The 26,012-nt window shown below is 47.8% G+C and overlaps 6 protein-coding genes across 6 annotated transcripts; 3 read left to right on the forward strand and 3 right to left on the reverse strand.

The window, feature by feature from the left end:
- Window positions 1-7,251: 7,251 nt before the first annotated feature.
- On the reverse strand, window positions 7,252-11,003 carry SPT7 (Transcriptional activator; the record flags this gene model as incomplete). Its single annotated transcript, XM_031151810.1, has 3 exons — window positions 7,252-8,427; window positions 8,477-9,627; window positions 9,680-11,003. 3 exons carry the CDS (start codon window positions 11,001-11,003, stop codon window positions 7,252-7,254), a joined length of 3,651 nt encoding a protein of 1,216 aa, XP_031003450.1.
- A 426-nt stretch (window positions 11,004-11,429) lies between these two features.
- On the forward strand, window positions 11,430-12,098 carry LHYA1_G006878 (Uncharacterized protein; the record flags this gene model as incomplete). The annotated part of the gene is made up of 2 exons (XM_031151811.1): window positions 11,430-11,454; window positions 11,509-12,098. 2 exons carry the CDS (start codon window positions 11,430-11,432, stop codon window positions 12,096-12,098), a joined length of 615 nt encoding a protein of 204 aa, XP_031003449.1.
- A 275-nt stretch (window positions 12,099-12,373) lies between these two features.
- Window positions 12,374-14,442, reverse strand: frp1 (Ferric reductase transmembrane component; the record flags this gene model as incomplete). Its single annotated transcript, XM_031151812.1, has 4 exons — window positions 12,374-12,400; window positions 12,483-13,783; window positions 14,068-14,078; window positions 14,102-14,442. The coding sequence occupies 4 exons, from the start codon at window positions 14,440-14,442 to the stop codon at window positions 12,374-12,376; spliced, it is 1,680 nt and encodes a 559-aa protein (XP_031003448.1).
- A 490-nt stretch (window positions 14,443-14,932) lies between these two features.
- LHYA1_G006880 (uncharacterized protein) lies at window positions 14,933-15,885 on the forward strand (the record flags this gene model as incomplete). Its single annotated transcript, XM_031151813.1, has 2 exons — window positions 14,933-14,960; window positions 15,032-15,885. 2 exons carry the CDS (start codon window positions 14,933-14,935, stop codon window positions 15,883-15,885), a joined length of 882 nt encoding a protein of 293 aa, XP_031003444.1.
- Window positions 15,886-16,284: 399 nt separating this feature from the next.
- Window positions 16,285-19,068, reverse strand: LHYA1_G006881 (putative RNA-binding protein; the record flags this gene model as incomplete). The annotated part of the gene is made up of 3 exons (XM_031151814.1): window positions 16,285-17,537; window positions 17,584-17,763; window positions 17,820-19,068. Coding segments are annotated over 3 exons (2,682 nt in total), but the record flags the coding sequence as incomplete, so codon positions are not given.
- An 880-nt stretch (window positions 19,069-19,948) lies between these two features.
- Window positions 19,949-20,501, forward strand: LHYA1_G006882 (uncharacterized protein; the record flags this gene model as incomplete). Its single annotated transcript, XM_031151815.1, has 2 exons — window positions 19,949-20,181; window positions 20,237-20,501. The coding sequence occupies 2 exons, from the start codon at window positions 19,949-19,951 to the stop codon at window positions 20,499-20,501; spliced, it is 498 nt and encodes a 165-aa protein (XP_031003442.1).
- Between the last annotated feature and the right edge of the window lie 5,511 nt (window positions 20,502-26,012).

Genomic DNA, 26,012 nt, shown 5'->3' on the forward strand with positions numbered 1-26,012 from the left:
CGCTTGGCGGGGCAAGATCGCAACCGCGCTAGTGAAACGACATCCAGACTTCTTGAAACTTTTCGACCGTCCAATAGAAGCTCATACGACCCTTTAACTTGACGAATCTCTCCTTTTTGACTAATTTCGACAGCCTACACAATACTTCCGTGATAACGAGCGAATAAAATCCTTAGGATATCTTCAACACCACCCCTGCAAACATTTCTGCCCCACCTTCTCAGAGCAACCATGGCAGAAGTACAGCAACGTCTCCAGGGCTTGACTACCGGGTATCAAAACATTCAGCAAGGCGAGTTGCATAAGCCCCATCTTACCGACTGTCATATGCTAACATACTCCAACAGAGCTACAAAACTATGTCAACTCACGGCAAAAGCTCGAGTCTCAGCAACAAGAGAACAAGGCGGTCCAAAAGGTTTGAGACTATGGCCCAGTATGCAGCGCAAGAGGCTAAGAGACGTAGGAATTCTCGGGACTGAAGGATGAGGCGAACATCTACAAGATGGTTGGACCGGTACTGTTGAAGCAGGACAAGACGGAGGCTGTGCTGGCTGTAGATGGGAGACTGGAATACATTGAGAATGAGATGTATGTTTATTACCTGGCTTGGGGGGAGGATGTAGCTGACTTGGTGTACAGCAAGAGAGTCGAGAAGCAGATCAAGGATGTGGAGGACAAGAGTGATGAGCTGAGGGCGCAGGTGAGTTACCCAACAGATATGGATATTATGGGAGATGCTGATATTGGAAAAGATTATGCAAGCACAGTCTGAGAGCCAGCCCCAAGGCCAAGGACCTCAACCACAAGCTGTAGCGTGATTCAGTCTCATGATTAACTGGCGTTTGGAATTGCATTGCCTGGCGTATGATATCAAAATGGAATTCTTGCTCATACCTTTCCCTAAAAACTTATGACCATGACCCTCTTCACCATATTTTTGGTGCAACAAGCCGTGAGCACTGCTTTTACATGTCAATCATGAACGTGTCTGCTTTTTTTAAGGTTTGGTTATTACATTTTTGATGAATTGCTTCATATGGGTCCCAATTTCTCCAAGTGGGCGTGGAGTTGGAGCCATCCAAAACTTCCTTCTTCGAGGCCAAGATTCGTTTCTTTAACTTATCAGTTTAAACACTAAGAAATGCAACGTCTTTTCATTTTCATTATGAGAAAAGATATCGTTGTGCTCAACTCTCCGATTACATCATCAAAGGGATGCCTTGAATGACAGATGGAATCAAGTTCAAGCAGATTCTCACTGAATTTCATTCCACCTCACCTCACACCCAGTGTGAAGTTCTGCGCCTTGCTCCCTTCCCTTATACATGTCAGCAAACCGAGGAAGCTAGGCTCACGATTGAAAAAAAAATTAGAGCTTGTAACAGGGACTCATGAACTCGCTCGGCGAGAAAGGAACAAAGTCGGCTTTCAGCACGGGGGAAATTTGATGGGATGTTGCGAAAAGTCTGGTGTTCTCCCGAGTTTCTAGCATTCTACAATCAGGAAGCTACGATACATGATACGCTGCAACCGCTACATCACAGAGTGCAAATGAATATAGCTAGCCGTCATAATAAGAGCAAGAGCACTTTTTGAAGCCGGTCCCCAACGCAATGTCCCAGCTATCTGAGATATTCACACTCCTTCCTAGTTCTAATAGGTTCCAAAACCGTGACTTTTGGCACCTCCCATTCTAGATTCTTGTAAACCTCCCTAAGTATGTCCAACCGATCATGTACCAGGTATTCATCATAAAATCCGCTTTCGTCAGGTTCTAGCTCTCCCAGGTCGATATCCACTACTTTCCCAAGAGATTAGACCCCCTGCATTCTTCGCAAGGATAGTCGCATGTCTCATCATTGTCATCGATAACAATGTAAATATCTTCGAGAACCGTGAAAATCCACCGCCCATAGATTCAAGCTTATTCGATAGCGAATTTATAGCTTGGATGTCATCAAGCAAAGATTGGAAGGTGTTTTTATCCAAGCCGGATGATCGTAGACTTTGGATAGAAGCGGCCATAGATGCTGAGAGTCTTGGAATCGCTTGCAATGGATTGCATTGAGCCCCATACTGTGAATAGGATGCTTGTATCTAGATTCCATCTATATTAAGTCGACTGTTTCCTTGACAGGGGTGCTCACCATGCTTGTGTCCTGTCCAACAGAGTCATCCTCGACTGACCTTGCCCCTTTGAGCTATTTGTAAAGTTAGATGATGAGCAAAGTTATCGGCAAGTATTTACGACTTGCCTTCTTGCCTTCAGTTCTCGTATCAACACCTTGTGGACCCATTCGATTCTGATGGAGCTGACCAGAGACATCACTATCTTCTGCCACCTTCTCACCACCAAGAAGCAGCAGAGCGTCGACGAGGTCACCCTGGGAGATTATCAAAGCTTCTTCTGCAGCCAGCTTGGTGACCCGTGGAATAATGGTCGTAATTCTGACAATTTTCTCCTCGAGTCCTCGAGAGGTTATGTTTTCCGTCATCATTTTCGGGCTGTCCTGATTCCTTTCGCAGAGGGATGGATATCTGGGCATGACTGATGTTACACAAAGAGTGGCAGGTTTTTGGATTGAGAAAACAAAACAGCGTTCTCAACGAAGATTGCGTTGATCAGCAATTGTAAAGTGAAAGCGCGGTGAGTGACCGCCCGAATAGGCAATCGAACCTCGCTTAGTTCCTGGCTCAACGTCTCGACGCCTTCCCCCATACTCTCCCCCCTAAAGTTCTCTGAACTTGAAGACAATCGCACCAGTTGCCACAGGCAAGTTATACCACGTGTGTGGATCATTAGATCTGCCCCCCTATTCAGTCATAGTACATCACGTTCCCATTCTATTCACATAGGTAATCTGTCTATCCGGAAAGGACGGCATAGGTATGAGTCCGACCAAAGGGGTTAGTCGACATAGATGTGTGAATTGGCTAGTATAAAAAGCGTCTTTCCCCTGGACCCTCCTTAGTCTAGTATTCTCGTTCTTGGAGAAGCTTAAATACTAGCACTTTCACCCACTTCGCCCGATCTTCTTTTTGTCCTTCGGTCGAGCTGTAACACCACTCAGATTATAAAAGTTACAAGCTACCTTATACAGTTCCCCATCTAAATATGAAAATATTTAGATCACCTTATTACTTGCAACTTAACTTTTAATCCAACTACAGCAAAAGAGAGCACCCATCACTCTCTTTAGCGATGAATAAATTCCATAGCAACGCCCTAGATGTCAAGAAGCCTATGGAAGAAAGGCCTCGGAACAATAGCACAATCTTAGCAGACGATGCCAGTGTAAGTGTTCCGCAACTTCTGGATAACAAAAGTGACTGTTTAACGATTCCTAGAAATTATGCTCTATCCTTGCCACTCTTCCGACTATAGAGTCCTTGACCAAAGAGGATACTTCGGTCATAGAGAGTGCTATAAAAACACTTAAGAAGATCGACAAACATATCAAAAGTCTCAAAGCTACGATCTCTACGGAATTCCCGCTTTCCCAGTACCCTACTGAGGCTCAGCTTGAGTCAATGTCTTCCATTCATTCCTCGGTATCAGAAATGCAGATACTTGCAAACATGCTACTTTCGGCAGTCTCATTGAATCAATTTACCTTATTTCCGAAACTACCAATCGAACTACGCCTCAAAATTTGGAGAGAAGCTCTGCCGGGTCCGCGTATCATCGAGGCTTACTACGACTATCATGAGTCCTCCGACGGTGACATATCTGATGGTGTCATTCGTATCAACCAACCTCCGCCTGTGCTACTGAGTGTCTGTTTTGAGTCAAGGGAAGAGACATTGAGAAAATACATCAGCATCTGCAACGTGGAAAACTTCCGAGAGGTTGATTACTGCCATGTTCTCCTGGACCCTGACAAAGACACCCTCTTCATACCGTACGCAAACAGCAATTTGTCTGATCACTACCTTCAGGCAAGCCTGGTGTGGGGGGATTTTTACTCAGAAGCGGCACTGAACAAGATCCGGTACTTGGCCATAGATACAGACGTCTGGGATCAGTATACCCAAGGGCATGTCGAATGCATTTCAATGTTCCGAAATTTGAGGAGATTGACCCTCATCGACCATGAAGGCGGCTGGCTCTGTTTTGAGAGTCATGATTCGTGGAGGATGCAGGAAACGAATATTAAGTTCGTCGAGCCAGCGAGGGCCTATGATCTATCAGCTCTATTCTCAGAGAGGGAGGGAAGAGTCCGAGCCCTATTCCTGAAGGTGAAAGAGGCGTTTCCGAAGTGGAAAGAACCTACTCTCCACATTAAGACCATTTTAAGAGGTAATAAGAGATGTTGTTACAGAGCAGGCGGAGACGATTAATTAGGACTTGAATACCCGATCAAGGCTTTCAATTAGCATGGAATGGAGAAGAACATAATGGTGGCATATATTCACAACTTGGGAAGGATAACTTGGGAAGGGACCTAGATATAGTTACCTCGCACACTTCCCCTCGATCTCGCTTAGACTATTCCTGATTGAATATCCAACCTTTCTACCTTGACTTCAAAAACCCAATGAGCATAACACTTGACTTTATTGAATTATCGCCTCCAAAGATTATTCACGCGTTCTCTCGCCTCCAGTTTGTACCTGTGGTTTTGAGAAGACCCGCATCGTATATCGCCCTCAACTTCGCGCGTTCGTGAAACCCAGAAGACCCCAACAGCAACAGCTCTTGAGAAAAAACAACTACGCAACACTCCTACGCTCGCTTTTCGAGACTATATCGCCAACATGAGCTGTGCAAGTGACGAAGCAATGGCGACTGGTCTACTTGATGACAATCTCAAATGCTAACGAAACGACAGCACTCCACCAGCAGTATGAACGGAACGCTTGGTCAAATCGCAGCCACTGCAGACAACGATAAGAAGGTGAGATGTCTGAGGCACGCGAAACACATATGGATGCGATGCTAACACCAATATCTCCAGGACCAGCCCCCTCCTCTCGTGACTCTCCCTGCATCCGAAGTACGTGCCAGGATGGAGAGTGTTCAGGAGGTCTTGGATGAGATGCAACAGCTGGCATCAGAGACAATGGCAAATTGCCTTCACTCTACTGAGATATCGGCAACCACAATCGACGCTGCTCTCTTGGCTCTGAACCCTAGAGCTGCATGTCTTCAAAAGATGATTAGGGGCATCACTATGCTGGGAAGGATTACTCACTTCACACTCTTTCCCAAGTTACCCGTAGAAATCAGACTCAAGATATGGCGGGAAGCTTTGCCAGGTCATCGGATTATAGATGTTTTCCTCGACGTCAATTACACGGATGACTATTACGAGTCATACGAGCCTAGCTATAGCGGCTTCGAGTTTCCAACAGTGCTAAGAGCCAACCAGCCTCCACCTGTCGTGTTTCATGTCTGCAGCGAGTCACGACGGGAGAGTCTGAGAATACTTTCGCAAATCGGTAAAATCGACCCCCAAAATTCCCTGTATTATTCATATGCGCTTCTTGATCTGTCTAAAGATACTCTGTTTATGCCTTCAGTTTCTGAGCATTACTTTGATGAGCAGAGATATATGTTCGGCAGCAGGGTACTCACAGACGAAGCTTTTGATAATCTCAAGTACCTTGCCATCGATTGTTCAATATGGTCTGCCCTATCGCGCACTACTTGTTTGACAAAATTCAAGAATCTGTTCGAGCTTTCTATTGTGTTCGAAGAAGAGTTCGGGTTCGAGCTGGTAGGGGAAGAACTCGAGTATAATTGGAGAATGCCTTCAACCACGTTCGAACTCGTGCAGGTAGATGCTTCGTCGTCTCTGGCTCTACATCTGGAGACTGCCCTAGCAGTTATTCATGATTTGAAGGCGGTATACCAGGACTGGCGCGAACCCAAGGTCGTCATCAAGAACATCATACGAAAGATTCGCCAAAGCTGATTCCATGACTACGACACCGATTGATAAATCGAGGGAGAGGCTTCGATCACGTGGTATTACGGACGCAAATTTGCATCAATAACATGGAAGACTTCGTTTTGCAGAGATATAAGGCTGGGATACATTGCGACTTTTTGGAAGCGCAAGGAACTGCAACCAGTGCGAGGGACTTATACATTTTCGCCCTCTTGTAGCTAGATCCTTTGCAAATCAAAAATGCTATCTCTCAATCCCATTGAATATGTAAGAACTACTGTTCTCATTTATAAACCTGCGTTGAAAACGAAACTTGATTAATTCAGGCTATGGGAAATATCTCGATGGATCACCAATTTCTAGAAACTCCCGCCAAGAACTCTCAAATAGCAGTGCAGATGTAGCTCTTGCCTTCTACCCGGAGCTCTCTAACCCGCCGCATTGAAGACGTTAACAAAAAGAGAAAATAAGGCAATAACTTGAAAGAAAAAAGTTATTGCTAAAAGAAATGACGCTGTCTCATTTGTACCATTATAGTCGGTCTTTACTATCGAATGCTGTGTCAAGCCAGAACAAAGCAATTGAAAAGACGGACTCTGCCATTCGGAACAGGCTCAAGTGCCACTGACTTTTTAAGGCATCCCTACGAAATACCATTTTGTCGAACTTTAACAAGGCAAAGCAATCCTATTTGTAATTATATTGCCACGAAACAAGTGGGCTTAGAGCAAAGTCCCTAGGAGCCTACTGCAACGCTATATTTACAGTACGGCGATGATGATATCTCGCGGAACATGAAAGATGAAAAAGGGAACAAAAGATAGTTAGTCCATAGGCTAAAATTAACAACAAACATAAATGAAGCATCGCGGCATCTCAGAACCACTACACATTTTACTTGTAGCTTCACACTGTGACAAGCCTATAGAAGACCAACCCATCAATTCGATGAATCTACCTAGCTATCTGTCCAGCTACCTGCCCTGCCCCGCCCCCTCCTCACAATAAAGTACAAAACAACAAGCACAGTTCTACTTCCATACCATCCAATCTTCTTGTATTTGATCGTTCCCACGCATCATGATGTGATTGATATTCCTGTCTCATTCTGTCCTCCTACCCAAATCAACCCCAACCAAATCAAACCAAACCAAACCACCAATGCATGCACGCCCCCGCCAGAAAATTTCAAATGTAATGCCCCATCCCCAGCCTCCCGCGACCCAAAAAACGCCGGCGTCTCTTAATACAAGTATTGTTTGCAAACTAGAAAAATGAATGAATGAAAAAAAGAAATTAACGATTATCCCATATATACGTGAGCAAGTGAATAGTCAGACTCCATCTGTACGTCCTATCGCTCAATGCTCTCTGGACTAATCATACCAACGTCATCTTTCTCCGTCTGGCTCGCATTTCCTTGACTGCTGTCAGCTTGTTCCATAGACACAGGTCCTCCATTCGGTAAGCCCAGCTTCAGCTTTTTGGCGGATGCTGTTACGGACCCTTTTTCGGGGCTGGCGTTAACGCCGCTGGTCTTTGCATTGGGTGTAGTGTCCATCGCGGTGCCGTTGTCGAGCTTCTTCTTCTTCTTCGCGTTGCCAGTTTGTTCTTTGAGGGGCCTTTTTCGCGGGCTGGTGATCTTGCCTGTGGGGCCGAGACGGGGCTTTGGGGGTTTTTGCTTCGTGGGTAGATCCTCGTCTTCGAGGAGCGGCTCATCTTCATTGGCATGTAACTTGGCGAGGAAGAAGTTCCTGACGAGACCGATCTGGTCGGGGAGATTCTCTTTGGTGACAGGGTCGAAGGATATTGGAGGCGGGAAGATATCGGTTGTGGTCGCTTGCTCGGGCTGGATTCCTGGGCCACCGATCTTATGGATTTTGGCGTGTAAAAGATGTAAGGGTACGGAGAGACTTGACATGGCGAATTCTGAATCAAGGCCTAGAGCCTTGAAGCCGAAGAAATCTTCACCTAACTCTTCGGCGAAGTCACCACCAACAAACTGCTCACTGCCGTCATTGAATTGTCCAGATCCATCTGCGCTATTGTCTGCCAGAGCAGGACGGAGAAGGTCGGAAAGGTGGGCTTTCATGCGTTCGTGCATAACTCCAAGTTTACCACCAAAGCGCTCGACGTCGTCTTTAACATAGCTCTCCAAGGCTTCCACTTCGATGCCATTTTCGCTAAGAGAGTGGAGGATGACTTCTTCATCAGTGTAGCGCGCCTGCCACTTCTTCCCACCCGCGGCGGCTGCGCCAATAGCTGGAACCTTGGGCGCTTCTCGGTAAACATTGACGGTACGCGCTAGCTTTTCGAAGTAATCAGCTGCGGCCTCAGTGATGACATCCAAAGCACTTGGTTGAAGCTCTTCAAAACCTGCGTGGTAGCAAAGTTTGGCAACAGAACGTTGCATTGCCGCCTTGCAAACCCAAGGAGCCATAACTGGTCCGTCATCGGACATGACATGTGGTTCGATATCGGCCTCGACAAATGGTTCTGGCTCGTATTTTGGAAATTGATTATTGTACATCTAGATTCTTTGTTAGGATTATTAGAGACTTTTGGAGAAAAGCACGTACTTGAGCTTGCAATTGCATCTGCTTGATAACACTGATTTTCGAGGTAAGCTTCCTTGTTTCTTGCATTTGCTTCATGTTGGCGTCAACCTTGGCAGATAAAAAGCCCTTGGGAGCCATGAAGTGACCTGGCTTAACCATGCGGAGGAAGTCCTCCGATTGCTGATCGATCACATTCCCCTCAGAATCCTCAACCCACTGAAGTTTGGGGTTGATGTCTGGTATAGCCGATAGAGGGTCATAATAATCAGGAAGAACACGTTCTTCTTCAGCTTCCATTCCTTCCGCAAGCGTGTCGCCACCTTCGACCGTCTCGTTTGCATCTTTGCCATTGACATTTGGACGTGAGGTGTCGTTTTGCGCCTGCTTCTGTTGGCGGATCCATCTTCTCATGCCAGCTTTACTTCTCATTAATGCAGGCTCTTCAGGATTTAGTTTATCTCCTTTGAAAAGACGATTACGTTCCTTTGCCACAAAAGCACGGTCCTTCTTTGTCACTTGTTTCCAGATTCTGTACTCCTCATCCTCACGGAGGTCTTCCGCAGCAGCACCAAGTGCTTGCCCTAAGGATAATCCATTCATGGATGGCCCATCGATATCACCATCAGCCTGGCTTCCGATGCCTGGCATGCCGTTGAGCCCGCTAGGAGTGATCGAGCCAATTGGTGGAGTGCCAAATCCATTACTGTCGAATCCTGCATCAGAGCCCTCGTGACCAAGAGTACTGAGAAGGCCGTTCACCTGAAGGGACGGTTTCTGGTCTACCACAGGAGTTCCCTCATCGCGCTCCGGAGCAGCATTTCTTGCTTTTGACGAGCCTTTTACGCCCGCTTTTCGTCCCCTAGATGACATGATAGGTTCATCGTCACTATCATCTCCAGCGTCATCTTCACCGCCGTTCTGTTTCCGCCTTTCCTCGGCTTCGACCTCTGCTCTTGGACGAATGACGAGGTCTGGGATTAACGGGATGAGCTTTTCTGCTTCTTTTCTCATTGAGTTTGCGTTTCGTCGTAGAGGGTGAGCAATATCTGCATTGTATTTCAAGCAATTACTCCAGATCAGATCTAAGTCTGCAACAAAATCGGCTTTGGACTTGTAAACCTGCTGTTTCAATTTCTTGGTCATGGTCCCGAGATCCATTGGGGTTTTGATGACTAGACTGTATTAGCTCATGTGCCTGGTAGGTAGGGGATCTCAGACTCTTACTGTTGTAATAATCAGGTGCTTCTCGCTTGTTGACTCTGGTGAGAAAAGGAGCTGAATATTCCGTCATGGCCTTGAGTTCACTCAAGACCTTTTCAATAGCCTCGTAGAGTTCCTCCTGGTTGACATTTTCCTCACTGGCCCATTTACTCCTATTCTTCCGGACCTCGTTCATCAAAGCACGGAGCTCAGCATCTGAAGCCTTGACCTTCTCGCGCTTGAGGTCGATTCGGGCAATAAGATGCTTGAGGGTCAAGCTGGATGCGCCGAGGTTGGCGCTACTCAGAGTACCGTGTTGTTCGCCCTTAGCATTTGCATTACTGGTACTCCCGCTATTGTCCATCTCGGCGTTTATTTGCTTCTCGGCCTCTTCTAATCTTTGCTGTTCCAACATAGCAACTCTATCGTTCTCTAAAGTATAGAATATGGTGTGAAAACTGCGCTTGGCTGCTTCCTCTGTAGCTTTCCTCTCTTCCTCGAGCTCCTTTCGCGCATCCTCGGAAGACTTTGGCTCTTCTGGCGAGGAGTCTTCCTGTTTCGGCTCGGTAGGCTTGGTGGGAGATGTATCTGAGGAGACGGGGGAACTTCCGGACTTGGAGGGCGACAATAACGCGTTGGCTGATTTGTTTTTAAGAGGGGATGTCTGCACATCCTCCTCTTCATCATCCTCATCGTCTTCATCATCGTAGTTGTCCTCGTCAATGGTTCGCGCGGCCTTCTTGGGGGCTTGGTCCTTGGCCGGTTCTCTGATATTGGGTTCATCTGTCAATTGATCCTGTTGCGCCGACGTATCCTCCGCAGATATCTGCTCCCCCTGTGCCACGCCCCCAAATAATTCAGTGATCCTTGCCTCACTGCGTCGATACAGCTCCTTGAAGATGGTCTTCTGGTGCTCCTCCTCTATATCCCCTTCAGACTGTATTACGGCGCCCGGTTCAGCCATTGACGCATCATCGAAGGGGAGACTTGGAGTATTGGTATTGGATCGCGCGGGAGTATCATCTCTTGGATGGTGGGAGTTCTTCAAGAGCGATGTGGGCGGTGGCCATGGTTGGGTGATGGAGGCTTTCGCAGAGCCAAATGGCTTGTTCGTTGCCATCGGGGGCCCCCTCTCACGCGCATGCACCGCAGAAACGAGTGTAATTCGCGACAAGCCCGCAAGACCGGCAAACGTCCTCGCGACGTCCTTATTTCGCTGGAGAGTAAGCTCGGAACATTGGTAATGTGTCCGAGATGCTGCGGCGTCGAAATTCGATGGTTTGCGTGGTTTGTTGATGAAGCAAATATCGTGCTGTTTGGATTGACGTTGCGCGCTCTGGAGGGTCATCATGGGGTTAGCGTATGGATTGATCATAAAGGCTGGACGACTGACTGGTCTAGATAGCTGGACTTTGTATTGTAAATTAAGTATTTATTTATAATATTTACCTGAGAAATTTCTTAATAACTACATTCTATTTAAATATTTTACAAAGCAATCTACAATACAATAATTCTTACAATTCGGTTTTCTATCAGTCCTGCGATTAGAGTTTATTTGTTCTCCTGCACTTCCCCGAACTCCTGCCTAGATACCAAGTCCGGTCACGTGTATCCAATCGTAATCCTTGCAAAGGACGACGCAGCTCAAGCTCAAGCTCAAGCCATCAAGCTCTAAATGTACGACACCATCCATTTCAGGCCCTCTCCTACTTTTCCAGTCTTGAAATGATTCTCTAACCCTTCACCAGCTAATAAAACCATCCAACAAAAAATGCGCATAAGGCTACCCTTCGCAGGTTCGCACCCATATCAATGCTAAACGTCATCCAAAAGTACTAACTCCCCCACAGGAGCATTCCTCTTCCTCACAGCAACAGCAGCCTACGCCGGCCTCTCCTCACTCCAAGTCGACTCGCTCATCAACGACAAAGTCCTTCACTTCCTCACCTTCTTCCTGCTCACAACCTGCTTCTACTGGATCCTTGACACCTCGCGGCGCCGCTCCCTAAACATCACGCTCGTAACCTGTACGGGCGTCCTCGCCATCGGTTCGGAGTTCCTGCAGGGCTTCATACCTAATGGCCGGGTTTTTGATTTCTACGATATCGTGGCGAATGTAGTGGGCTCGCTCGGGGCGCTAGCGCTGAGTTCCTGGTATCATCAGCGAATGCTGGAGCGGAAGAAGAGGAACAAGCAGAGTTATCAGGCTGTGGGTGGGGAGGATGAGGAGGATTTAGAGCTTGGAGAGGGCGTCGGGGCGCAGGAGTCCGGGGAAGTTGGAGTCGTGCCGCAGAGTCTTGATGAGGCGGTTGATAATTGGGATGAGAATGGAGAGGATGACTGGGATGCTGATGAGCATACGGATGAAGGTGAGGGGCCTAAGACGCCGAGTGCTAGTAGTGGTGGGGAGGAGGCCGATACCAAGAAGAGGGCGGATTAGACAATATGTTATGTTATGTTACGATATGGATGGCTTGGCGCTGGCGTTGGCAATGGATTACGTTTATACATAATTCCTAAATTTGAAGGAGGTATGGTAGTAGCCTAGCAGGAGAGCCATTCCTTCTGAACTTTTTCAATGATGATGAATGTGGAACACGAGTAACCCTGCACACTTCACAGACCAATATGTCTACAATTCTGGCATGAAATTTTGATCATGAATTCGTAATCATCAAGCGTGCTTCTAGTAAAATATGTTAAGGTCTTCAAGCTCTACCATCCGAAGCCCTCATCATGAAACTAGACGCAAGTTAGTAACTGCGCCTAAGAGATCTTTGGAAACCGAGCTCCAAAAAAAAACCAAAGAAAGAACGTGACTTACCCAGACATCCCTTCCCTTGCTAACCCATTTCCCAACTTCCTTCTTGACTTCCCTCGCCATCGCCACAGGTCCACAGACCAGCACCGCAACCCTTTCTTCATGCCCAGCTTTGAACACCCCATCGACAATCTTCCCAATATCAGGCCGATCCCTACCACCAGTAGCCTTTACCGGCTCCTCCTTCACAGTCAAATCATCCAGCTCAATACTCCCATCTGCAGGAATCGGCTCCTGGATCTGGTCTTCACGAGTGCGGGTTAAGAAGATCTTGACATTCGCATCATCGTCTATTTGTTCACTGGCTTCGGGTTCGATTGCCCAGCTAGCTTCCGCGGCAGATCTCATTGACCAAATGCATGTAAGACGGTCCGGACTTCTGGCCTCGTTGTCCAACTGTTTTTGAAGATGGTAGTAAATAGGGAGTATGAAAGTTGCTCCTACACCACCTGCAAAGAGCAGTATTCTGTCGTAGTTTTGGGCTAGGTTTGTGAACCGGCGAGAGCTACCTAGGGGACCTTCAATGTTGATTGGTGGCCTGGCCTTGGTAAGATGGCCCAGGTTTTCTATTGCTTTTGTTGTGGGACCGTTGAGAATTCTTAATACCACTGTGATATCTTTTGCCCCAACATCTGCAACGGTAAATGGGTTGAAAAGTAGACCGTGGATTGATGGAGTGGTGGTAGTTGGCGGCGTGCTTTCCGGTGGGATTGAGAGGTAAACGTGCTGACCTGGAGCGGCATGGAATCTCTTGATTTTTGAGGCTGGGACAGGAATCCTAATCTTAACAAGCTTGGTGTGGGGTACTGGTGTGATGGTCGCATACCCAGTCGTAGTATCCAAGTTTCTGCAGACAATGTCAAAAACAAAGATGGCTAGTGCTTCAATGATATAAAGCCGTAGATACGAAGCGTGGAAGAAAAGAAGCGGCAGAATCGTGACACCGATTGTCAAGTGCATCACGAAAAATACTCGATAGCTCCATCGTCTCACAAAGGCTAGACTTGTAGTTGAAATAATAGTCAAGCCAATAAATGCTATCAAACCGATAATGACATCGAGACTTTTCAGCCGCTTCGCGAGAACTCCAACTTGAATAAAAAGGTTGAGGTACCAAGACGCATGAAGAGCAAGGAGAGAGTAGATGATGCGTCCTGAAAGTCGATGCCAGGGATTCAGTTCCTCGTGGGATGAATTGAGGACTAAAGACAGGGGCGAGTAGGCAGACTTCATGGATAGGATGTAGTGCATGGGGAATTGAGACACTGCAACTTCCCCAAAGCGCTTGGTGATATGAAGGTAGTCTAAAGATGAATTAGCTTCTCTCGGATTGAAGTCCACCCAATTTATTCGGAAAAGAGGAAATAATCACGTGATATGGGACAAACAATAAATAGACCTGGTGGACCAATACTTCACCCACAAGAGCCTGCGAAGTAACTTCCGGCTATAGCATAGTGTGGATATAAGAGATAGAGAGGCTCAATAAATGGTAATATGGCTGAGGAGTTACAAGAAGAAAGAGATACAAGCCGGACCTTGCCAACGGCCTCGAAACAAAAGGAACAAGAAACGTAAAACGACCTACCATCACCAGTCCTATGAACACTCAAAACAACAACCAAGCTCCCCAAGCCAATCCCGCAATCCACCGTCCCCTAACTCCCCATCCACCCCCAACATCAGATTCCAGCCACCACTCGAGCCTCCTCCACCTCCTCAGCAAGGCTCCAGAGCCACTCAACCTTTCCCTCTTCAGCCCAGGCGAAGTAGGAACAGCAGCATACTCCTGCTGTCTCCTCCGCTCCGAAAGCACCCAGATACCCAGCCTAAACAGCAAGATCACTGCAATAGGAACGAGAGCGGAAAGCTGGGCAAAGACTCCATAGCGATCGAGCAATATCCGACGCTCATGTTTCTGCCGGTCGTTGAGATCGACAAAGTGGTAGGGCCACGACGACATGATGCGGCTGGTGCAAGTATTGAGGCTAATGATCGGATGAACAGATTTGCTTTTGGAAGGGGAAGGGGAATGGGTGGAGTAGGGTGGGTTTCAGGCTGCGGGAAGCTGCATTGATAGCCGTTTTATTGCAGAAATGCAAACTGCAATTATACAGCAAGGAATCAGTTGACTTTTGAGGATATACACTTTCGAGATATCTGGCCTCGCATTCAAAGTGGAGGGGAAGGTGAGTGACAGTCAGCTTCAGCTTACCCAAGCGAGCCAAGAACGGTATAGTTCTAGAAGGCGCTTTGAAATCCGAGACTAGGCCGGCGGGAAGGAGCGCTTTGTAGGACCCAACAGGGACATACCCCTGCAGATATCTTTGGGATCAGGACTGAATCAAGAGTCAAGCCAAAAGCTGGTCTCATTTTCATTCTCATTGTCAACCTCTTTCCTCTTTCTCTTGTACAATAATACTATTTACTTCCCATCTTCATCTCCTAATGAAATGACCACATTCGCTCTCCGCGGTCTACGTACCACCACTCTTTTCCAACACGCCGCCTGCGCTCCATACACCTACAATGCTACCTCAATAGCATTCAAGTCCCAACTCCTCCCCCACCTCTCTTCTCCATCAAAACACCCCTCCCAGCGCTGGCCTCCTCAACCTCCAGCTCCGTAACCAAAGATGCGGCGCCCCTAACAAGTCCCCTCAACGGCCCCCTCTCAACCCGCCCACCACCCCTCGAACTACCCAAGCGCAACGACCCTCCAACCTCCACCATAAAATACTACATCGCCCTCGGCAAAGCCTACGCAACCTTCTACAAGACCGGCGCCAAAGCAATCTACGCCAACTTCCGCGCCTCACAACCCATCCAAGACCTCGTTGACACCAAACACGCCTCCTCGCTCCCCACCGCCGTCTCAGCCAACGCGCTCACGCGTTCCGAATTCCAACTCCTGTGCCGCAACTGGCATGATATCAAGCGTGTCCCCATTTTCGGTCTGGTGTTTATACTGTGCGGGGAGTTTACGCCGTTGGTGGTCATTGCGCTGAGTAGTGTTGTGCCGTGGACATGTCGGATTCCGAAGCAGATCGATGCTGATAGGAAGAAGTTGGAAAAGAGGCGCGGGATTAGCTTTCGGAACCTGACTGTGGAACCGCCGACTGAGAAGGGGGTAGATGCGTTGGAAAGGATGCAGGTGCTGCATGTTAGTTGGAGTTTGGGACTTAGTAGTAGTGCGTGGGATTGGCTAGGGGGACAATATCCAGGGCTGCCGACGTGGGTTTTGAGGAGGAAGGTCGCGAGTAGCGTGGAGTATCTGGAGATGGATGATAAGCTGTTGGGAGACCCGAAGAGGGTGGATGAATTGGAGCCGGAGGAAGTGAGAATGGCGCTTGTGGAGAGGGGGGGTGGATGTTCTGGGAAAGCCCTCGAACAGTTTGAGAGCTGATTTGATTGCATGGTTGAAGTCGAGGGAGACTGCGCCCGTGGAAAAGTTGCTTTTGACTAGGTAAGTTTCACTCCCATCTTTCACCTCACAGGGACTAATCATGCATAGACCATCTGTTTGGCCTGTAAAACCTCAATATTCAAGTGACAAAAGTTCTTAAACTTGGACTATGTACAAAAGTGTAGAATATGCATGGGTTCTATGGCATAGAACGGCGCTTGAAAAGGTGGATAACGAGTCGTAAATTCGACTTCCAGTATTCCAGTATCAAAAGGAACTCTTCTCTCTTGATGTACCATAGTAATTCTACAAGAAGCTATTTTCCTCCTCAATCAATACCCTAAAGGGCTGAGGGCTATAGTTCACTACTGATTCGGATGTCCTGCCAAACATCTCTCATTATCCTCGAAATCTAGCAAGTTGAGCCATTATATTCTGAACTTGTTGAGTAGACTGCTGGGGCTGGGGTTGAGATTGAGCCTGCGGTGGAGCAGCCACGTGCCCAAGTATGGATGCGAGGGCTGGATTGTTCGCAAGATTGGGATATGGAGATGGAGTAGGTTGCGGCTGGTATCCTTGCTGTGGGGGGTTGAGACCACCTAAGAGGCCAGCGAGGTCAATTGCAGAATTAGATGCAACAGCAGGTGCATTTTGTTGCTGTGGTTGTTGGGCATTCATCGAGTAAAGGAGTTGTTGAAGGCTAGAATTATCAAGCTGGCCTACTAGACTGGCAAGATTCGGGGCAGCCGGTGCAGGGGCTGGAGACGGCTGATATTGGGTAGGTGACTGGATTGGTGGCTGATAGGCTTGGCCAGATGCGAATTGCGGTTGGGTGTATTGAGGAATTTGTGTTTGGGGGGGAGGTTGGTGCACGGGCTGGGCTTGCTTCGCACGGTGTACTAGTTCTGCTGCGATCCTGGGCTCTAGATCTTGGTACTCGTCGAATCGCACATTGTTAGCACCACCTTGGCGATCGAAAACTTGTAAAGGGACTTTGCTCTCCATTTGGGACCTCATATCAAGCTGTAAGACAGCATAAACACCCTCGAGAATTTGTCGCCGGATAACTGCTTGGAGGGGTAGTCGTGCGCTGAGGAACATCACTTCAGTCTTAATGCCACGGGAAAGGAATTCGCCTTCCACCCAGGAGACGAACGCTCGGTCAAGTTGGTCCATGAGGATAATCTGGACGTCGGGTACGTTGCGTTGGTCTCGTCGAGGTATCTGGAGATCCAGATCCTCATTTGTCTGACGTGCTCGAGGGCTCAAACTTCTCTCGCGATATCTACCGTCGTCTCTATTTCCATATGGAGAGCGCGAGCGACTTCGATGACGCTCTCGGCCTCCATAGGAATCTCTACCACGTGGAGCATAGTCGTCGCGAGTCCGGTACCGAGGTGGTGTAGGGGACCGTACTGGCCGGTAATCATCTCTTATGCGTAATGGTCGGCCATACTCATCCTGGCGGATGCTGCTGTTATTGGATCTCCCGTCGTAGCGGTCAATATTAGGCATTCGACTTCCTTGCCCTTGTCCGCCACCGCGGTCTGACATACCCCCTCTTGCATAGTCGGGGGATCTTGACCTACGGGGCGGTTGAGCATTCTGGGCGGCATTGCGCGTATTCTTCTGTGGTCTTGATATCTCAAGATCTACGAGCGAGTTAGTAGTGAAATCTCAACGTAGAGGTCTACTCACGCATTTTGCGTCCTCTGACTTCTGCTCCTTGTTCACGTGCTAGAGCCTCAGCACACGCAGCGTCTTCGTGAAATTGAATGAACCCGTATGCTTGCTTGATAGAGACCTGAGCAAGCTTGCCGTATTTGTGGAAGACGTGAAATAAATCTCGCTTAGTAACTTTTTCCGAAGGTAAATTACCTGTATTGGGCCTTGTTAGTTGTCTAAGCTGTGAATCGCGACAGACTTTTGCTTACCTATAAATAGACGAGACTTCTTTGGGAACCTGTCCCAAATGCCCTCGGTCACGTACATCCGCTCATTTACAAGGAATTCGTCGTAGATCTTTTGTACATCAGGACCCCATCGTGCATCTATAACATCAGCTTCATCCTCAACATCAACAGGTCTGGCTTGACTTTGCCCAGGTGGTCTATTGAGGTGGGTATATGAGGATGGGCTGATGGGTTTTGCAGATGAGGGGGGTCTAAAAGATGCTACTGGGGGAGGAGGAAGCCCACCTCTAGGATCGGTGGAGGTGCCAGGAGCACCTGCACCAACAAGAGACGGAGGCGCTCCTACAGGCCTAGAAGAGTTGGCCTGCTGGGGGACACCTGGTGGGCCTGCGTGGTACTTTTGCATGTCATCTGCATAATTGCGATTTTGTAGAATTTGTGGGCGTGGCGGAAGGCTGGCATGGGATGGCAAGGTTGAGCTCCCTTTGGAAAGGGTGGAATTAGGGGTGGAAGGTTGGGCAGGAGTAGTCGAAGCTGGTTCATTCTTTTCGGCATTTGCAGTGATATTGTCAAGTAGTTGCTGAATATCTATATCACCGTTGGTAATGCCCTCATAAGTATGGGTTTTGGGAGCTGTCGACTCAGCTGTACCATTTTCCATAGGCTTTGACACATCTGCAGAGCCATCGGATAGACAGTCGGCTGTAGCATCTGCATATGCTGGGAGGGAGGGAGATGGTATGGTATGTGTGGTATGGTCGTTGGTAGGCACTGCGACATGGGAAAGCTCGTGGGCAACAGAGGGAGGCAATTTGGTCGCTGGGATGGTAACAGGCAGAGACTCTGCCGTCTGCTCAATGTTTGCTTGTGATAAATCTTGACTACTCGTACGTTCTTCTCCGTCGGAATCAAATGTCATTGCATAGTCATCGGTGATTTCTCTGCCTTGGTCGCCTCCCTTGACATTCTCGTCTTTGCCTTGATCCTTGGCAGGCTGCTCTTTGTATGCGTCTGAGAAGCTTGAGTCGGCGGAAGGAGAGCGTACATCTGAATTCTCCGGGATAGTTGGCTGGGAGGAGTCTGCCGGGGCAGTTACAAGAGAGTGGGGTGGGGCATTGTCAATATGCGTCGAAGTCATATTGAAAACCGGGTCGATCTGGTTCTGCAGGACTGGGATATTCGAGGGTTCGGGAGGATGGACTGGGAGAGGGGATATGGGAGACAAGGTCTTTGTACGGAATCGGGAGCCTCGTTGGTCATGAATGCCTCGGACTCAGATCATGGAGAAAAATGGGCAAGTCATCAAAATGATAAGCAGAGGTCGAGGTTTACGACAAAGGATAACAGGTGGTAATGGGGTGGGTTGGGTTGGGTTGTGTGTTCAAGATTCTCAGACGGGTGGATGCGGTATGTAGGTATCGCAAGTGAGGGAAAATATAGAGGGTGGGAAGGTGGGATGGATGCAGGTCGGGGCAAGCGAATGGATGTATGTGCGGACTATCGAGAAGTCGGCATTCTTTGGTGGTTGGGTGAGTGGGTGAGTGAGAGAGTGACTCGGTGAAGGTGTAGATTTGAATGTCTTGTATTCTAGACTGGTAGCACTCGAGCTGAGGAAGTGATTGATTCTGGTGAAGGTGCGAAAGCGAGTACGGAAAGAAAGAGGCTGCGGCTGCGAGTACTACCCTACCTTAATTACTAAGATAGGGCTAGGCTACGCTACCTAGTATGGATTAGCTTGAAAGTGAGATTTTGGTGGCGTGCACGCTTAGTCATCCACTCAAATTTAACCGCAAGCAGCATGTTGCGGTTGTCGTTGCACCAACATGCGTGGCTGCATCTGTACCTACAAGACTGCGTTCCCTGTCTTCATTACTCCGTCCGTATTGGTGCATCACAGTCACAGTTGACAGGCCACAATATACCTGCTCCCCGCCTTAAGCGCGGGGTGTCTTGTAGCCTGTCCTTGTTTGTCTCAAGCAGATAGGCAGAATAATCAAGCAGTTGGGGGGTTTACTTAAAAGCTTGAGCTGCTCCTTCCTGTGCCCTCCCGTACAGTATCCATTCTTGAACAGTTGCATTGTACACACGTTGGTTGGTCATTCAGAATACAAGCCACAACTCGAGCATTCTCGTGCCCGTCAATCTCCATCATGCTTCAATCTCACTCCTTGAAAACGATTTGTTCGGCTCCTCTCCGAGGGCAGTTTGATTTTCTTCAGAAACGCAGGACCTTTTCGTCTCGCCCTCGAAGTGAAAGTGAGGAGGCAGATCTTGAAGCTGCTCGCGCTTGGTTTCGTGATTTCAATCAGTCCACCATACCAACAAGGATCTCCACGACCACTGGCTCACGTCCAGGAGGCCCCGGTGGACAGCTCGCCAACAAGTAGGTCTATGGGTGGAATGGAATATTAGCGAGGATCTTTCTAATATCATCAAAGTACAGATTCGAAGGCAACGACTACCTGGGAGTTCGATACCCTCACTCGCTATGTTCCAAAGGTTCTTCACGAAGAGCTGCGGGGCAGCAGATACTTCGCGAGAAGATCCAACACTATATCCATCCAATGCGCCACTCACCGAAATAAAACAAAGAATACGAGTGAGACACACAAAAGACTCTTCGAAGAACTCTCCAGACTATACAAGAAAACCGTCCCTGGTACCACAGATCCGGAACAGAAAAAGAAAGTCGACGACTTGTAAGTATTCGCAATTTCATAATTTAAAGTGTGCTCTTGCGCTTCTGCAGAAGTTTACCACCTCATTTTGTAGGCTGGGCAGCTTGAAGTCATGTGTCGGTTATAATCCTAATCGTCAGGTATCTCGCTCTCAACATAAGCTTGAGAGACAACGCCTGAAAAATATGAAAAAGAAAACCGCGTTTTCAATTATCACGCAAGAAAAGGGTAAAAAGCATCAGGAGCGTAAAAGAACCAACAAAGAAAGCGACCGCGGGAAACCAATGAAATAGATAAAGCACCAAATGCAACACATGCATACTCCACACAACTCGCACTGAAATTGCTGGTGCTGCCACCTACTCGACTTAGTGTACACTGGCTAACTACATTTGATTCTAGGAAAAAGTCGGATAATCTTGCGAGGCTGAGGATGAAGAAGCAGCACGGAGATAAGAAAAGGGCCAGGAGTGGTGGGGGAGGTGGTGGTGGTGGTGACTTCTAGCCTAACTCGAAGGGATCGGGTGTGTATATGTATTCTCGTCAAGAATTTCCGAGTATGCCATTTGAGGGGTATCTTGTTTGATGGATGAGACTGCTATGGGCAAAGTATAGAGCGCAAGGAAAGAATCTGGGAAGTGTGATTTGCGCAAGATGGAAGACAATGAAAGTGTGTTTGGGCTGTTACATATCGCTACTCTCGAGGTTAGAGCCCAATGTCTGCGTTCAACCAAAGGACCAAGCCTGCCTGTCAAATTCGGGCTTCTGTTCTTATGTTCTACTTGTTGTTCCTCACGGCATCAGAATAACTTCTCGCACCGCTTGGCAGAATTCAGACCGTCCTGGATTGAGAAGTTACCGGGCTTGCGTCCAATAGAAATTCACTTGATGTCGGTTGCTGGGATTTGGTTGCCTCCCATCTCTTATATAAACAACCTACAAATTTTTCTTCCACCATATTTACTGCTTCGCCCTACTTTGAGCCCTTGTCATCTATCACCTACTTGCTTTTGCCAAATTCTTACATGACTGAGGGCTACTCTTCTCTCTATCCATTTTCTTACGTTGTTATCATCAACCTGTGTGGTGTTAAACATCGCCTCTTTGCCTGCAAAACCTTCGTTCGACAGCTCAGATAACGCGCATTATCATGGACACAAATTGGGACTTTAGTAGGTGGCAGCCAACCGCATTAGGCACCGGTGAGGTATCAGAATCGAAGCGTGATGCCGTATGTAAAGTGCCATTCCAAAGCAATCTAGTCTTGGGGTCCATCTAACTTCAACGCGTGAACACATTTACTGATCCTTACATACAGGATGCTGGCCACCATATGATCAAAACGAAAAAGGTACTTCTTACATCGTCCGATAACGCTCCGGAAGTATACTCCTACTGACGAATCTTCGCAGGAAGTAGAAAGCTTTCGCTCCAAGCTCATCAACGCGACAAAGAATATCAAGCGGTGCCCTTACGCCTTCGGATTCTGGTCAGAACGATCAAGCGCTCTTTTCAACCTAGGATTCCCAGAGCTGGCAGCAGGGGACGCGTACAAAGCGTTCTTGCTTTGCATGTCAGCTCTAGACTACGACAAGCATGATCCTCAGGGGCTTGGCGAAAGGGCCCGGCTCTGGAATGGATTAAACTACTATATCAAGAAGAAGCCTAGAGAAGACATGGGACAGGAGGAGTTCCGAGCTATCATTAAAGCGCGGGTTCGGGAGGGTTGTCGGCAAGCGTAAGTACCATCACCACACACTGTCCTTGGGTGACCTTGAGTGAAACTTTTGTCTTGTTCAGGTGCTGACCTATTCTCAGATTATACCTTCTAGCATTTGCAGCAAAAGCATTATGCGGCCACTACGACCACATCGCCGTTCTCCATGAAGCCATCAGCATCTATAACTCCGACGACCTGATGAACGAAATGCTTAACAAAGCCCAAGAAGCTGTCGACAACGATATCGAAAGCTTCAAGACTAACAACAAGAGAACCTTTTTCGAGCAAAAGACATACCTGAACTACGGGAAGATTCGAATGCGAGTTTATCCTTGGGAGCCGAAGGAAAACTATGCTAGGAGTGATACGGTGATGGAGGCTGCGAAGAAAGAAGTCAAGGCTTGCTCTCAGGTCCTGGAACTCAGCAGATCGCCATCTTGGGATCCGCCGGCGGAATCCAAACTTCTGGCCAACTCTCATGGTTTGTTTGCGACGAAGAAGATTCGGTCTGGAGACACTATCTTGAGAGCGAACAATATCTACGCCACGTGCATCGAGCAAGGTCGCGAGGTTTGCTATAACTGTATGAGAGATTGGAATGATTGCGATGACCTTTCTGTGGCTTCATTCAAATGCTGTGGCTTAAATTTCTGTAGTATCAAGTGCAAGCAGATTGCTAAGAAGTACTACCATGATCGCCTGTGTCGCAAGAACTTTGACGAAATGATCTCGGCAGCAGATTGTCTTTATGGAGGGAAAGAGGAGGGTCTGGGTCTTGGTGAGTTTAACACTGAACTAGAAATGGTTCTGTCATGGGAAGGTGACCACCCTGCTCGCAGCTATGATGAGCTCGCCCATCCTGCATTCAGGTATCCCGGTACGTATCGAAGCTTCCTACTTCAATATCCCAATCCCCGTCAACGACTCTTATTTCATCTTGCTGACTTTCTTCTAGACCACATCCCGATTTACCTAACCCGCTACATAGCCTCAACCCTACTACTATCCCACAACAGCCCCTTCACCAACCCCCACATCGCACAACTCCAACCCGCCACAACGGGCGAACTCGACTTCACACTACACGGTCTGATCAAAGGCCCCATGACAATGCTCACCGCGCTCGGCATAAACATCTTCGAAAACCACGCGTGGGACACCTGGGTGATCCTCGCGCTCTGGAACCGCGTGCAGCACCACCACGTGCAGAACCCCGTCGTGGAAGCTCCGCATCATGCGGTGAATCCGGTTAGTTATTGGTTTAACCATAGCTGTGCGCCGAATGCGATGGTAAGGGCCAAGTGCGCGCCGCAGGTTGAGGTTGTGGCGAAGAAGGATATTGAAAAGGGGGAGGAGGTGTTTGTTGGGTATTGTGCGGGAGGGGTTTTGAAGGAGGGGAGCAAGGTGGAGGATCGGGAGAAGGAGTTGCTTAGGGCGTTGGGTGGGGCGTGTAGGTGTGAGAGGTGTGTTAAGGAGACGCCGGTGGTGCCGAGTAGTTTTGTTAAGAAAAGGAAGGTGAAGGGAAATGGGGGGAAGAAGGGGGTACAGGATAGGACGAAGCAGGTTTGAAGGGGTTTCTGAGCTTAGGGGAAGTAAAATGATGGAATTGGCATGTATTAGGAAGAGATGGCCGAGGGAGTCAGCTAGATCCTTTAATATTTGAAGATGCGTGTGAGACAGACTTTGGACATAGAGAGAAGTCATGTAATTATTATAGTCAAGCGCTCTCCTATACGGCTAAGGTAGGCGAGATGTATAAGATTAGGCTCTCAATGCGAAGAATGTCCAACCGTGAGGGGGAAAACCCCCCATGAATGTTATACAAGTAAATTCCAACCTTTTCAACTCTTATTACAAAGCTGCTTTAAAACTGACCGGGAAAGCCACCGAGAAGCTTATAAGAGCTTAATTGCAGTCCAGAATGCCTGTCGAGAAATGACTCGCGAGGCATTTCAGACCCCCCCGAGCTTCGCATACTAATGTAGAAATGTCAGAGCATATCAGGCCTTATCATTCTACATGTTTAGTAACCTCCTTGATGGAGAAACTCAGTACAAACCTGTTGATCACGCACTATCATACCGGCACATAATGAAGCAACCAGCAGCGCCAAGTGCCCATTTGACTTCTACTAGAAACTCTGCTTATATAGGTACAATAGCGATAGGCGCGCCATTCAGGAGCAGAAATGATACACCACGTTACGCATGTATGTGGACAGATATGGATATGCCCATGCGTGCGTGCGTGCGTGCATTAAACAATGTTGGGAATTTAGGCTCATGTATGGGGAATCTCCCGGTCGCACTTGCGTTTCGGATGCCGGTAGGCATTGATCGTAAGATCTCCGTGTTGCTTGGAGTGGGTTGGAAGACGTATGGGATGAGGAGGATAATGATAATGTTCGTTTTGAGAAAGGGGGGCCAGAGGTGCTGAGATGGAGTGCTGACTCTGAGCTGCGTGTCTACGTGAGGATGTGATGTCGTGAGCTGCAGATCTCGGTAGGAAATTACGCCGTATCTTCTTGAGATGAAAATTCCAGAAGCTGGACTAGAGGATTGCTGTAGCATCTATGGCAGAGTGGTGTAGGGATTTGGAAAAGATATTGTGGTTTCTTAATTCAATGTGTGCACTTCTACCTAGATCGTTGAGTCGCTGCCTCGCCGTGGATTTGTTGCACGACTCCACCCGTATTCCCCTGGCAAGCTCAAGCAACAGAAAAAGGCCGGATGTTGCAGGAGAATACCAGCAGGATCTGTCTTGATATTGTGAAAAGGGCGTAGCATTCAAATTGACTCAATTTGGGCTGTGTTGGGGTGTATGATCGAAACTTGAAGCATTTGCGTCGTGTCACAAGACCTTACTGCTTGTGCGACCGGTCGAATATGATGCCCCGCTTTCTGATCGGAGAAGTCCTGAAAATACGAATTATCATCGAAGTCTTGATGTTCTATAGATATAATTAATCTAGGCAAACTTTGAGGTCTTCTTTGACGTCTCTGGGCCGTTGGCTCGTTGTATTAGACTTCGTAGACCAATCGACGCGGTAATGTGAAGGCAACCGACCTTCATGCTTCTCAAGCAACAATGCGTACGTACTTTTATATATCTTGGAGATGAAACAGATTCAAGGGCGATGCGTGATAATAAGATCGATTTGTCTTCTGGGTTGTTTCTTGTGGTAGGAATTTTGACTGCGGCAAGATGCCTTCGGTCGCAATTCGAAAACCCAAATTGCACCACTTTTTTGAGAAACTCGAGCAAAGCCCACGCAAACGAATTTTATCAAATTGAACTATTCAAACTTAATGTATTTCAGTCAAAAACACTCTCGGCAGTATAATTATGATGATAGAATGTTGTGGTGGGGAGTTATGGCACTTTCATCGTAGAGGTTGCAAAACTCGCGATGGCTTCAGAAACCGGTCGCAAACACGCCACATCCTCTATGCACTTGCAGCCCCAACGCTTCGAGTATTTTTTAATATGTGCATTGGAAATAAATATATACATGATAAATAGATGGTATTAATAATTAATAAGCAATAAAACACGGTGGGAGATTGGAAGACTGACAATATCAATGCCGGTCGTCTTTCCATCTCGACTGTTTCCGATTTTCAAAGACTTTCGGATAGCAGTCACTAGAAGCAAGATATTGGGGGTTTATTTACATCGATTTCATCTCAAAATGATCGAGGGGAATCGGCGGTTGGAGACAGATCAGAGGAATGCGTTGGCATTTGCATCCATCGGCATCATCGAGGTGTGGGTGTGGGTGTGGGAGAGACCTTGAGAGGGAGTTGGGTTGGGAGC

The sequence above is a fragment of the Lachnellula hyalina genome (assembly GCF_007821495.1).
Source record: "Lachnellula hyalina strain CBS 185.66 chromosome Unknown contig00122, whole genome shotgun sequence".
NCBI lineage: Eukaryota > Fungi > Ascomycota > Leotiomycetes > Helotiales > Lachnaceae > Lachnellula > Lachnellula hyalina.